General features: G+C 36.1%; 1 protein-coding gene across 4 annotated transcripts in view; it reads left to right on the top strand.

Moving 5' to 3' along the window:
* The window catches only part of VPS50 (VPS50 subunit of EARP/GARPII complex), a gene marked incomplete at its 5' end in the record, with an annotated part of 95,434 nt that overhangs the window by 53,031 nt on the left and 29,809 nt on the right, over window positions 1-12,594 (top strand). For all 4 annotated transcript variants that reach the window (XM_084260156.1, XM_084260155.1, XM_084260153.1 and 1 more), the window contains 3 exons: window positions 346-522; window positions 5,924-6,042; window positions 7,108-7,214. In XM_084260156.1, the coding sequence (XP_084116282.1) occupies window positions 346-522; window positions 5,924-6,042; window positions 7,108-7,214 (403 nt within the window). The remainder of the gene's footprint in view (window positions 1-345; window positions 523-5,923; window positions 6,043-7,107; window positions 7,215-12,594) is intronic.

The following is a 12,594-nucleotide window of genomic DNA, read 5'->3' as shown; positions in this document are numbered from 1 at the left end:
ATTAAGAAACTAGAATTGTTAATAGAATTCAAGTCATGTTTTATCTCCTAATTTCTTTGAAATGAAAAATACATTTAGTTTTCACCTAGTTCTACATAGCAAATACTTTCAGGATGCGGGGGTTGTATTGCAAGTCACTGTAAACTGCTGCTGAATTTAGAAAGGTGAGCAGCGTAAGACTGCCAGCATGAAAAACATACTTAAATAAGCAGCAAGCTTTGTCTAAAAGTTTTCATATTGTGTTGATTGTTATTGTATTATGCTCTGTTTTTATGGAACTAGAATCATAATAATGCTGAAACTCTTTTATTCTCCAACTAAACTGTCCTTTATTTTTATTAATAGGAATTTAAGTTCATGGAGCAGTCACGTTCCCCATCTGTGTCACCTAGTAAGCAGCCTGCTTCAGCCATTTCAACAGCAGTGACATTATTTGAGCAGTACTGTAACGAAGGAAACCCCTTTGAAATTCAGGCCGACAGCAAAGATGATGAGACAGAAGATGTGTTAGCTTCCAATGGGGTATGGAGTGTTTTGGGGGGGTGGAGGGGAGCAAAGCAAATCTTGCTCTCAGTAAATGGTGATTTATTTTGCATATCAATGATGGCAAAATGTCTCAGTACAAGGGTCAGTTAGCTGCTGCACTGTGCAAAATCTCAAGGCACTCTACTGCTTTAATTAGGTTGGTTACTTTGCTTTTAACAGTGCCAAAAAGCCAGGCATCCTGTTGAAATTATAGTTTGTTTTGCAGGGGATCAGTACTTTTTCCACTGAAGTCAAGTGTTCTTGAAGGGCAAGCAAGTCATGTTCCACTTCAACCCCTGGAAAAATCCTAATATAAGTTAGCTTTCTTTGTGTAAGCAGTTTTGTCATTTTAGGACTTGATTTATGGCTTCTTAGGAAAGAATTATTCTGGGTTGCTCCTTCAGTAGTGTTTGTTCACACCCAAGTGATATGCCATGGATTATCTGGTGCTTGTTAGACAGTTTTTAATTGTAATTTAAATGCCCAGGAGACTTGCTTTGTCATGGGATCTACTGTAAACTGAACAATAACTTAATCTATTTTTTTCAGAATTTTGCCAAAATCTGGCAGTGATCAAATACATTTAACTTTAAAACTTTGCACCATTCTCTTAATTGCTATATTATGATATTTTTGCTAAGACCCTGACTTGTTTTTATCCCTTTGATTTCTTGGGCTGTATTTTTTTTTTTCTTTTTTTTTTGATAAGGTTAAATTTGTTGCCTTATTGCAACAGGGAGTCACTCAATCAACCATGCAATCATCTTAGGTAAAAATGTCTTTTTATTCTGAATTTGTACTGTTTTCATCATTGCTCCCTATTTTATGAAGATGTGTGAGGCTCAATTGCAGCCAGAGCTGAAGCTCCCTAGGACAGTAAGCATTAGTTCCTTACTGAAGGATCTCAGACTTTGCGTTTTGCTGTCTCTGCAAGTACTGTGGGAGAGATGGGGTTCTTGAACAATCTGCCAGGATACTGTGTGCCTTCTCTGGTGGGGCTGCTTTGGCAGCAGCAGGTTATGGTTTTGGTGAAACAGGCGAGAGGGAGTCGTTATCCTGCGTATTGCCAGTAGGCTGATGTGTTACATGTGTACTCCATGTTGGGGTTTCCCTATCTTTAAGTTTGAACAGTGCCCCATTTGTTTAGTGTACATGTTGTCAGGGATCTTAAAGGCTGGCTGCACTGTCCTCTTTTTTCCAACACTGTGTGCCAATTTAGCATTCTTTGTTAGTGAAAGCTTAATATGAAGTATATCTTTCATATTATAAAATAGTTGTTTCTAACCTTAGATTTATTTGATATTTGCAGAACTTAGGTATTGTGTATAGAACTAAATTTTTAAAATTAAAATGAATTAAATTAATTTTCATCTTGCTCAATGTAATTTAAAATTGGTTATGGAGGATGATGCTTTTGACTTTTCTTCCCTCTTCGTGGAAATCAGTTGTGATGAATATTTCCTTTGTTGGACATGTTTCTATCAGTGCTGGATATAAACAGTTTTATTTCATATGCTAACTTGAGTTTAGTGCATTTGAAAATGGGAATTAATTGCTTTTAATATTGATACTAAGTAAATCTGAAGAATAGTACTGAGGGTGCTAAGAAGGCACGGACTTGTTTTTTGTCAGTATATTTGGCTGCTAACTCAGTCACTGAAATTATAGAATCCTTTCAAAAATCTTTGAGCAAAAAAATTATTGTGCACATTTACATAGAGAGTTGAGGCACAGGATTGTTTAATTAACTTTGGTGGTTGTAGACATCTCATCTGGCTGGTAGGTATTAGAACCAAGGTTTCTTGTGACCCAACATACTCCATGTGACCATTGTACGTCCCTTTTTGCATTTTTTATTTCCTCTCTCCAATACCGTTTTTTCCAAAGTGCTGACACATAGCAAAAAACCTTATTTAAATTATATTTTGAAAAAAAAAAAGTGACACCTATTTGGTTATCTTTTATATTGAAACAGAACTAACTTCCTTAGGTAACATGGGATAAAATTTGTGCAGAGATCTTTCAGTTTCTTGGCTGACCAAGATGAGATGACTAAGGTGAGGCACATTTTAACACTTAAAATAGAAATTATTTCAGATGGAAGTTGCAAAACTTTGTTTCCAAAAAATGCAGACTTGTTTCTAGACATCTCGAGAAATGGCATGAGAAGGACATAAGCGATTGATTTACTTGTCAAATGATCTGTAGGTAAGAACAGGAAAGAACTGTCAGGATTTCGTTTGAGAATTTAACAGTCTTTTTTAACTGCTTAGTTGTTGCAGTTCTGGACAAATGGTCCTCTGGATCCAGTCACCTCAGCTCTGTATCTTGATCTTCAGTGGGATGCTTCATGTCCCCTTTCTGTGGCTCCCTAAAATACTGTGGTTGCAGTGTAGTCAACTTACAGTTTTGCAACAACTTTGAATCTTACCACTGTCCTACAGGTTTCTTTTGGCTGTTGCCTAAATAGTTGTGAACTGATGATTGCCACAGGATACCTGAACTCCTTTTAGGAGTTCAACATTTTAATTGCAGACTGTGCATATTCAAAAGGCATTTATAAAGTCTCTTCAGGTTGAGGTCACTGTTTAAAGGTTGTGATTTAATTCCTGCACACTTCAAACTGAAGATGTTTTTAGCTCATCAAATAACTTTTCCAGCTCATTAATATCATTAGCTTGAAGAGAGTAGATAAAGTATTTTTCCATGTTTAAAAAAATTTTCTTGTAATTTAGGGCAGTTAATGTGTCAACTGTCAGATACATCTATCAATAAGAATTGTAGTTAACAATTTTTAGGCAATTTATCATTTTACTATTCCTGGATTTTAATTGAATTGGCATGTCATTTATTATATATTAATGCATAATAAGTAGTTATAATTCTCCATGCTAATGTTCCAGCCAAGTTAGTTAAACTGTGAATTTCTTTGTCCTTAATGAAACCTGAACTCAGCTCATTTTTTAAATAAACCAAGCTGTTTTCATTATACTTTCCTTTGTCAGAAATGTTCATGAGGCAAAAATTTTGTCTGTGAATACTAATGATCAGAACATTTCTTTTTAGTCTCTGCCTCATACTACATCCTTTTTTTTTTTTTTTTAATTTTAGGTGGGTTTGCTTTGAATTTGTACTGTGGGCTTCTCTCTTCACTATACTGCTTTCATAGTGGTAGGCTTAAAAAACTTCCATGGCTTGGAGCCAGGGCCAGGGATTGACATGCATGATTGAAAAAAATGTATTTCTTAGTGTATTTTGGATGATTGAGAGATTGGCATTACCTTAGCTTATCTTCCTTGGGTTTTCTCCTCTGGAGAGCAGTTGCATCCCTCAAAGCCCTGCGGTTTCTTAAGGATCCTGGAATCAGAATGACTTGGATAAAACAGTTTTAGAGCAGTGTACATGTTAAGGAAAAGTTAAGAGGAAAAGTATTGTGGTCTCTTTTCAAGTGCAAGTGCATTCTGGAGCCAATGGCTAATGTGTAGGTGTTCAGGAAAAAGGGTTCTGCCATGGAGCATCAAGTCTTTGTTTTCCTCTAATCTGTTTGGGGTTAAGAAAGTCACCTTATGAAAAAATGATTTCATTATTTATGAAGAAGTGCCTAAAGCTCCTATAGTACAGAGCAACCTAGAACACTTGACAGACATTGACATTAAATAGTGATTTTGGGTGAAAAAAGATTGCAAATTTCAGGTGTTCTAAAAAAATAGTCAATTTTATTCAAAAGTCAAATTTTAATATATATGTGTAGCTTCATAATGGTAGAAAGTATTTATTATCTGTATTTGTGGCTAGTATTTCTCCACATTACTCATACTGTGGTGATAAAAACACATGCCTGCCATGGATATCCTGTTTTGCAGTATATATGCTGTACCCTGCATTGCTCATTTTTTCCCAGACATCACTTGTTAGGCTCAAACCTTCCATCCTTGAATTGAAAATAATTCTTTTGCGCTCTTTGAAATGCAGTTTAACATTTGAGATGCAATTCAACAATTGTACATACTGAAACAGATTCCAAAATTGAAAAATGCAGCGAAGCATTTGGAGGGAATAGTTGTCTGTAACTACTTAAGCTTCTTATTTTCTGAAAAATGCAATTAACATCAAATGTTCCTCAGGATAAGAAAGCACAGCATCTCAAGGCAGGAATACATGGTCAATTTAGCTATGCATTCACATTTTTCATAGGGTTATTCTGGAATAATTTTTTGCATTTGTGACAAATGAAGCAAATGGTTTGCGAGGCTTTCTTCCATCAAAGAAGAATTGTTTCATTGATAATTAGATAAATGCTCCAAATATAAGGATCTTGTGGCTATAACTAGATAAAGGATACTGTATGTTTTAAAGCAAAACCAAGAACGAGCACACAAAAATAAATTTGAGCGTGCCTCAGACACCTAATCAAGTTTTCTGAGAAAACAAGGGGGAAAAACAATGCTTTTAATCAAGCCCCCATTGATTTATTAGATATGGTTGAGTTATGTCATTAGAGTGTTTCTTTAGAATAATACATAGTGCTCTGTGGTTTTGGTTTTTGTTGTAGCTTTTATTTTCCTCTATGAGAAATTTAGTCAGTTTGGGTTGTTCCTTGCTTGCTCTGCAGTTTTTGGTTGTTCCACATACAGTGCAAGTTTTGTGTGTATAGAACCTACAGCTGTATACAAAGTAACTTTTCTTGCTGCTGATGTGGATAGAACAATGCACAGCTGAAGAAAATAAGTGCAGGAAAATTAGTGAGAACCCCACTCCCCACACATGGTAACAGTAACCATGAGAAATACCATGTTTATGTAGGAGCATTTGGCTGCTTATTGTTTGTTTGAAGTGTTTGTGCTTAGTCAAAATCACATCTGCCTCTAACAGGTTAAGTGGTTGAAAGACTCTAGTAGTAATGTCTTTCAGAATGTACTAAAACAACAATTTTAGAAATAACTGCAAATTGCTTTATGCTGTTTGTTTTTTAACATGTTCAATATAAATAAGTATTTTTGTGAAGCAATAGCTTATTCTTTCTTGCATTAATAACTAAGGGTTATGCAGTGCCAGGTTTTTCGGGGTTTTTGGTTTGTTGCAACCACACAGATAAATTTTGAGGTTGTATTACTGTCTTTTCAGATTGTAAAGCAAATAAAAGGCCAGATACTTGGGTATTTGATACAAGAAAGAAAAAGCTGGGAGAAACAGGGTGATGCACTTACAAATGCTTTGAATAATTTGTGTAATTTGGATGCTGCGTTTTTAGTCAACAGTGTCAGTGGCCTTTCAGCCTGCAAAGGTATTTGTATCCTGATTGAGGTAAAAACATAACAGTGACCAAAATAGGTTAAATGAGCGATGTTAGCATAAGGAAAATAATGCCAGTCAAATCCTTTTTCTTTTTTTTTAACAGTATGAATCGGATGAACAAGAAAAAAGTGGATATCAAGAGTATGATAGCGACAGTGATGTTCCTGAAGAGCTGAAAAGAGATTATGTGGATGAGCAGACAGGAGATGCCCCAGTGAAAAGGCAAGTAGATTGTGTGAGTCTTTGGTCTCATTTACATGCTTTTCATCTCAGTACTATAATTAGTTCATTTTCTGTTTAATCTTTACTCTATGACAATGGAATAATAATCAGATAATCTTTATGCTACCTGCACATTCAGAAAGGCTCAGCACTTAGATCTCCAAAATGGGGAGAAACATTAAACTACTCATCATTATTGCAGAAAGAAACTTTGGAAAACAAGGTTTTGAAGGAGGATAAAAGCTCTCTGAAGCAGGTAGTGGAAAACTGATTAGCAAACGTTAGATGTTAACTGAAGCTTTTCTCTACAACTGCTGTTGTGCATATGTGTAACTTGTGTTTGAAGCTTGGGCTTCTGCAGAAAAGAAGTGAATTTTTACAGGTGGAAATAATTTAATTCTTCTGCAGCTTGAAAGCAGTCATTTGGAATTTTAAAATACCCTCAATACACATACACACACAAATATATGAATACACATATAATATTTTTATCAATATGCATATAAATATGTCTATTCCTATTAACAAAGATCAACTCTGTAGCCTTTAAAAGGATCTGAAATACAAATCTCTGTCTATGACCACTGTACTACATAGATGGCCTTTCAGACTTTATTTGTATGTAGAAGGTTGCAGAAGAACTAGAAAGACTTCACTTGAGTCCAAGTAAAGGAATGTAGGTTTTTTTCCACAAAATAACTCTTTCAGATAAAATATTGGTAGTATGATTTGATAAGGTACATCATACAAGTGACCTCATTTCAAAGAAGTCGAGGAGATTTTGATAAAAATTACTTAATTGGAAGAAACTGCAGTCACTGTCCATGGCTTTGTTCTGTGAAATTGAAGCATTCTGAATTTTTTTGAAGAATATCATTTTGAGATATGGCAGCTGGCAGATGGTTTCTCTTACAGACTCATAGAATCTTGAGTTGGAAGGGGTCCATAAGGATCATCAAATACAACTCCTTGCTGCTTGCAGGAGTACAGTTTATGAAAAAAAAACTTGTGTGCCCTAGGATATAATAGTCACATTTGGTGTATTGTGTTTTGTTTTCTTTAAAGTGTTTCTCGAGAAACTCTGAGGACCAGGAAGAAATCAGATTATAACCTCAATAAAGTGAATGCACCGATCCTAACAAACACTACGTTGAATGTAATAAGGCTTGTTGGTACGTAGAACTGCTGTAGATTTTTATTAATTTTTTTTATTTTAATGCAAACCTATGGATTATAGCAAATACATCAAATGTATTTGATTTTTAAAAAATATACCTAGTTTGTCTCTACTTCCACTCTTTGAAAATGTTAATAATATAGAAATAAAGCACTAGACTGTAATATTTTTAATTAAATAGACAAATTTGGTTATATCTTATGAGCTGGTTTTACTTTTAGAATTAATCTTCATGCAAATATTGATTTTTAACCAATAATGGTTCATTATTTGTCTAAAATAGTGAATGTGTAAAAACAGTGGAGATAGAAAGGAAGTAGATTAACAGATTATGTTGTTACTGTGTCTTGGTGGATCAAATGCTTCATTTTAAAGTAGTAAAAGAACTTAAAGATTGGAGAGATTTTGCCCTTTCATTGCTCAAATTCTCACACCCACAATAACTATTTTTACTACTTGGTAGACAATGAGAAGTAAAGTGCCCTCCCATACTGGTAATTTCAGTAATTGAAATGCATCCTTGTAATCACCGAGGAGTTTAGGGAGCTCTGTCATTGGAGGTGATCAAAATGCAACTGTGCAAGCCACTGAGCAACCTCATCTCCTTAGGCAGCCTTGAGCAGGAGGTTGCACTAGACGACCTCTGCAGGTCCTTTCCCATTACTAACCAATTCTAGGTATAGTGGGATTGATTTTTCTCTGATCATGACCTGCATTTGATTATCTAGATAATTGTCTGGTAGCGATTTTCTGCCCCTGACTTTCATTTTATTTCTAAAGAATTTATAGATAAGTTTACCTGGTTAGGCAGGAAAGAGAATTCTTCATGTGTTATATTAATGAAGCTTGTCTTTGATTATGTGTTTGGAAATTATTGTGATACTTCAGAGTAACCTGTTTTTAAAAGAGACTACTCTGATGCCTGGTTAGTACCTGTTGCTGGCTTAGAGCAGAATATAAGTGAGAAAATAATTTTCTAAACCTCTTTTTGAATTTTTTTTTGTCCTCTGCAGTATAGACCTGAAAAAAGAATTGAGATCATCTGTCATAACTTTTCTGGTATTGAGCTGTGAGTTGGGCTAGAGAGACTGGCTTGCTGTCTTCTAGAATAAGGTTTTCTGTAAGAAAAGTTAGGGTTGAATCTACAAATCACACATGGCACTTTCATGCTGACCACTTCGTCTTCCCCCAGCCTCTGCCCTTGCCCCCGGCTCTCACACAGCGTAAGAGTAGGTGGAGCTGTAGTTCTTGTTTTCCAGTTTTACATAGATTGTATTTGTGGGTCCTGGCCATAATCCCAAATTTGAAACATAATTTGTAAATCTTATGTATGTTTCCTTGCCCCTTCTGGAATTATATTTAAATTCAATGTTTCTGTTATTGGGGATGTTTTATATTGTTTCTGTAATGACTGATAGTAGCATGTTTTGGAACATGAAACTGGAAAGCAACCTCTTGCAGCCCCTGCAACAGAGAGACATATCATTTAGTACTGCCTGCAAATATGATTTTTTTTAAGCTCTAGCTTAAGAATACTTCTGTTCCCACCATTCTAACATGAGTTCTATTCCAAAAGCCTCATCAACTTAATGATTAAAAAAAAGTTACCCACCTATTTTCTGCCCACTTGATCTTATGCCAAAGTAAAACTTTGGCTTTAAACAGATCATCTTGTTCTTTGATGCATATTGCCCTGATGTTTTTACAGAAAGCAGTCTTACTTATTCACAGCTTTGGATTTCCTAAACTAAATGTTCCAAGCTTTTTAGTGTCTTCTCTTTGTCTGCCAGAAGCTTAAATCCCCTACTTTCTTACCGGTTCTTTTTCTGCTCTTGTTATAGGCTTATCAAATTCACATGTAATCCTTGGATGAGATCTCACTGCATTGTGTTACTGTTTTATGGCAGCATCCTGGTTGCAAGTGGAGTTGCCTCCCTTCTGCACCTCTTTGGATTTTTCACAGCTTCCTTGTACTGGCAGCTCAGTCCATCTGTAATGAGCTTGTACTGCCAGCAGGTTCTTCACTTTTCCAGTTTTTTCCAAGGGATGAGCTGCTAGTTCATAGGAGAAAGATGCCTGGTTTTAATTAATTGGTCCCCAAGTGCGTGGCTTTACATTTTGTACTACTGAATTTCATCCAGTTTTTATTACAGCAGTCATCAAGGTCCTCTGGTTCCTCATGTACATTATGTCAATCCTTTTCTGTTTTGATGGTGCCTCCTTATTTTTTTCCATTATCACACTCGTATTTTTGTGCCAGAGGCATTCCTGAAAATATTAACAAAGACGCCAGTTGCTGGGAACTCCACTAGTAACTTTTCCAGATACCTCCCATTTGAACACACTTCATTCTGTCTTCTCTTTTATTAAACCCTTACTCATTTAAAACCTCTAGCTTTTCTTGTTTACTGTGCAATATTCTTAAATGGGTACTTTCACTAAATCCCAGACAGCTGAAAAGTACCGTGTCCTTTGTCTAGCAAATCATGTAGGTTCCCTAACAACAATATAGATCTTAGTCTGGTACAGTTTACTGCTGGTAGATCCAGGATTTATCTTAAATTTGCCTCCATTTCTGCTTCTGTCACTTCCATTCTTTTTTCAAAACTTTATCTGAAGTCTCACATCCTCCGAATTAAAGCAGTGGATCAGCTATTTTCCCTTCTTCTTGAATATGTTTTTATTTGCTGTTTTTCAGTCACAGCAGTACAGCCCTGCCTTGTCTGCTTATTGTATGCACAGGTAATTACAATGATTACCAGACTGGCGATTTCATAGACATTTTTCTATGATGTCCCAATTCCTTCGCTCCTGTAGCTCGACTGGTCTTTTCCTGTTCATTCTCAATGTGGCTGTTAGTCAACCTGTTCTTCTCACTTTTCTCACTGTCAGTGTAATTGTCCCTAATGAATATCAAGGCAAACTATTCATTCTCACTTTCCAGTGCTCTTGTTTGTCTACAGTTTTTGTCTTGCAACATCCCCCTGGTTTGGTTTTGTTATTGTTTTGTAACTGGAAAACTCCTTGTTTCTACCATCGTTGAAAACATTAGTTTTGGCAAGACTTCTGGTACTTCTAGTTCTTAATGTAACTTCTTGAGCAGATAGGTTTGTTTTTCCCCTTTGTCCTTGTCCTAGTCATTCTTTGCTTCTCGTTTTCTTTACAGTTTCTCCTGTCTCTAATATGCAACAACCCTGCCTCACTTATACCCTAATTTGTGTCTTCTTTGAGCAATGCCTACCATTTGATACCATAAATGAAACAGGGTTTTTTTGTGCCATGTTCCTGTTAGACATGAACTGCATATTACAGCTCCATCACGGAAGCTGAAAATGCCTTCATCATGTGTCAGAAATTTTGGTCTTGGCATACAGATATTTACTTCATTTCCTCCGTGCAGCATCCACAGGGACGTCAGATACCATTTTTTAACTAATGGTTAATGACCATGAAACCAAGAAACACATACTATAGCAAGCACTGTTTAGCCAGATTATTGGATTTATTGGTTTTTTCCTCCTTTTTTGTCTCCCCTCTTGTCTCTTGAATCATCCCTGTTGAACAGGAAGATAAGCATGTTGTGGCCTGGCAGATTTGGCTGGGTGTGGTGCTGCATTGTAGGAGATTTAGGTACGATCCAGTCCCTTGGATTTTCCCTCAGCAGACAGGAATGCTGTGGAACATGCCCATCTTTTAACAGTGGTCTCGGCTGATGCCATGGAAGGCTCCAGTTTGTCTCACACTGTCTCAGATTTTTGGCTAGGAAAATGCCTTACTACTTTAACATGAATTTCAAGGACTAGAACTAGCTGGTTGTCTAGGATCCCTTTGTTATCAGTGGACAACTGTAGGTAGCTCCAGAAGATGATAGAGGTTCTTGGCTCTCTTGGATGGCTTTCGCTGTATGGCATTGCATAGATACCTTAGTACTTGGCTTCTGGACCTGCTTGCCTTCTGCACAGGAGATCATGGCAGCCAGTGTGAGAAAGGTCTGGTTTCTAGATCAGGTTGGAGAAAGTGAATTGCATGTGCAAGACCAGCAATGTGGTGCTTCAGAAAATAAGCAGGGGCCTAATATGGTGCAGGGGACACTGTAGATGGGTTCTATGTTCCTTGAAAAGAAATGTGTCTTTTAACAGAAAATTGTTTTGGTGGCAGTGATGTGAGTACTTAAGCTTTTGTTTTGTCCCTGCTACATTTTGCCACTGATACTCCTGCCTCTTTTACGTTGCACTAGCATGATTTTTGGTAGATCTAGATCAGCTCCCTGCTTGTAGTCAAAAACAAATCATAAAGGAAACTAGGTTTAAAAAGGGAAGTCTGGAGTGAGATGAAGATGCAGATTTAATTTGCCCAATCAAGTAAAAGAAATTACTCCCTCATGTTTTAAGAGGGCTGTTATGCAAGTAGTAGTACTCACTGAATGAGTGTAATAGTGCTCATAACCCATTTTGAACTATTTTTGGGTTGTATGCTTTGTATGGAGGCTAGATAAATAAAACAATGTAGCTTAATATTATATAAACTGCATAAATGAGTTGCAGCATATAACAGAAGTGGAAACTGCTAGAACTTCATTTAATTTGGATTTCAAGTGAACAGTTCAGTTCTATTTTTTCCCTTCAAACTAATAAACCAGGTAACTGTTCCACTGTGTCCAGTATGAAGGAACTACTAGATTTATTTATAAGGTTAACTTTTTCCTGTCAAGTCATAGTGTGTTGACTTAAAATACAAGGAATGAATGAACCTTTGTTAAATTTGTATCAAATGTTTTGATCTAGGTTTTATACATCAACAAGAATCATTTATGACTATGCCATAGTATAGTCATGTTCATGTATATATGGTGATTAGGTGATTTCTTAATTTAATTAATAGCATTCTAATTTAAGAAGTACCTATTAAGCTATTTCTTAGGTTGAGGTTTTTTAATGCTCCTTTTTGCCTTATTTTTGCCTTTGTTGTGAATGGGTTTTTTGGGAGAAGAAAGTCTTTGATTTTGCTTGTTTTAAAACCCATTAACTTTTAAGAAAATAATAATAGCAATGACAGTTCTCATAGCAGAGATCATGTAGCTGAAGGATGTGGTAGGTCACATAGTAAAGAATTTCATGGGACTTAAAAACAACCCTAAATCACAGTCTTTCAAAATAAAACAATTAAAATGAGCTTTTTCACTCTTTCCTTCAAAGTGGCATCTTAGCTCCTATGTATATTGTAGGAATGTTTGGAATTGGGAGAGTCCCTAGGAAACTGTTTTGCTGATGACCCACAGATACACTAAAAGTCAAACATACGTTATTCAGGAGGTTGTTTTCCTTTCTGGTTTTAGTGATCAGCTTTGTATAGGTTAGTCGGGTAGGCAGTAAGCT

The sequence above is a fragment of the Gallinula chloropus genome, assembly GCF_964237585.1.
Source record: "Gallinula chloropus genome assembly, chromosome: 2".
Taxonomy (NCBI): Eukaryota; Metazoa; Chordata; class Aves; order Gruiformes; family Rallidae; genus Gallinula; species Gallinula chloropus.
This window is presented reverse-complemented; position numbering and strand designations above follow the sequence as displayed.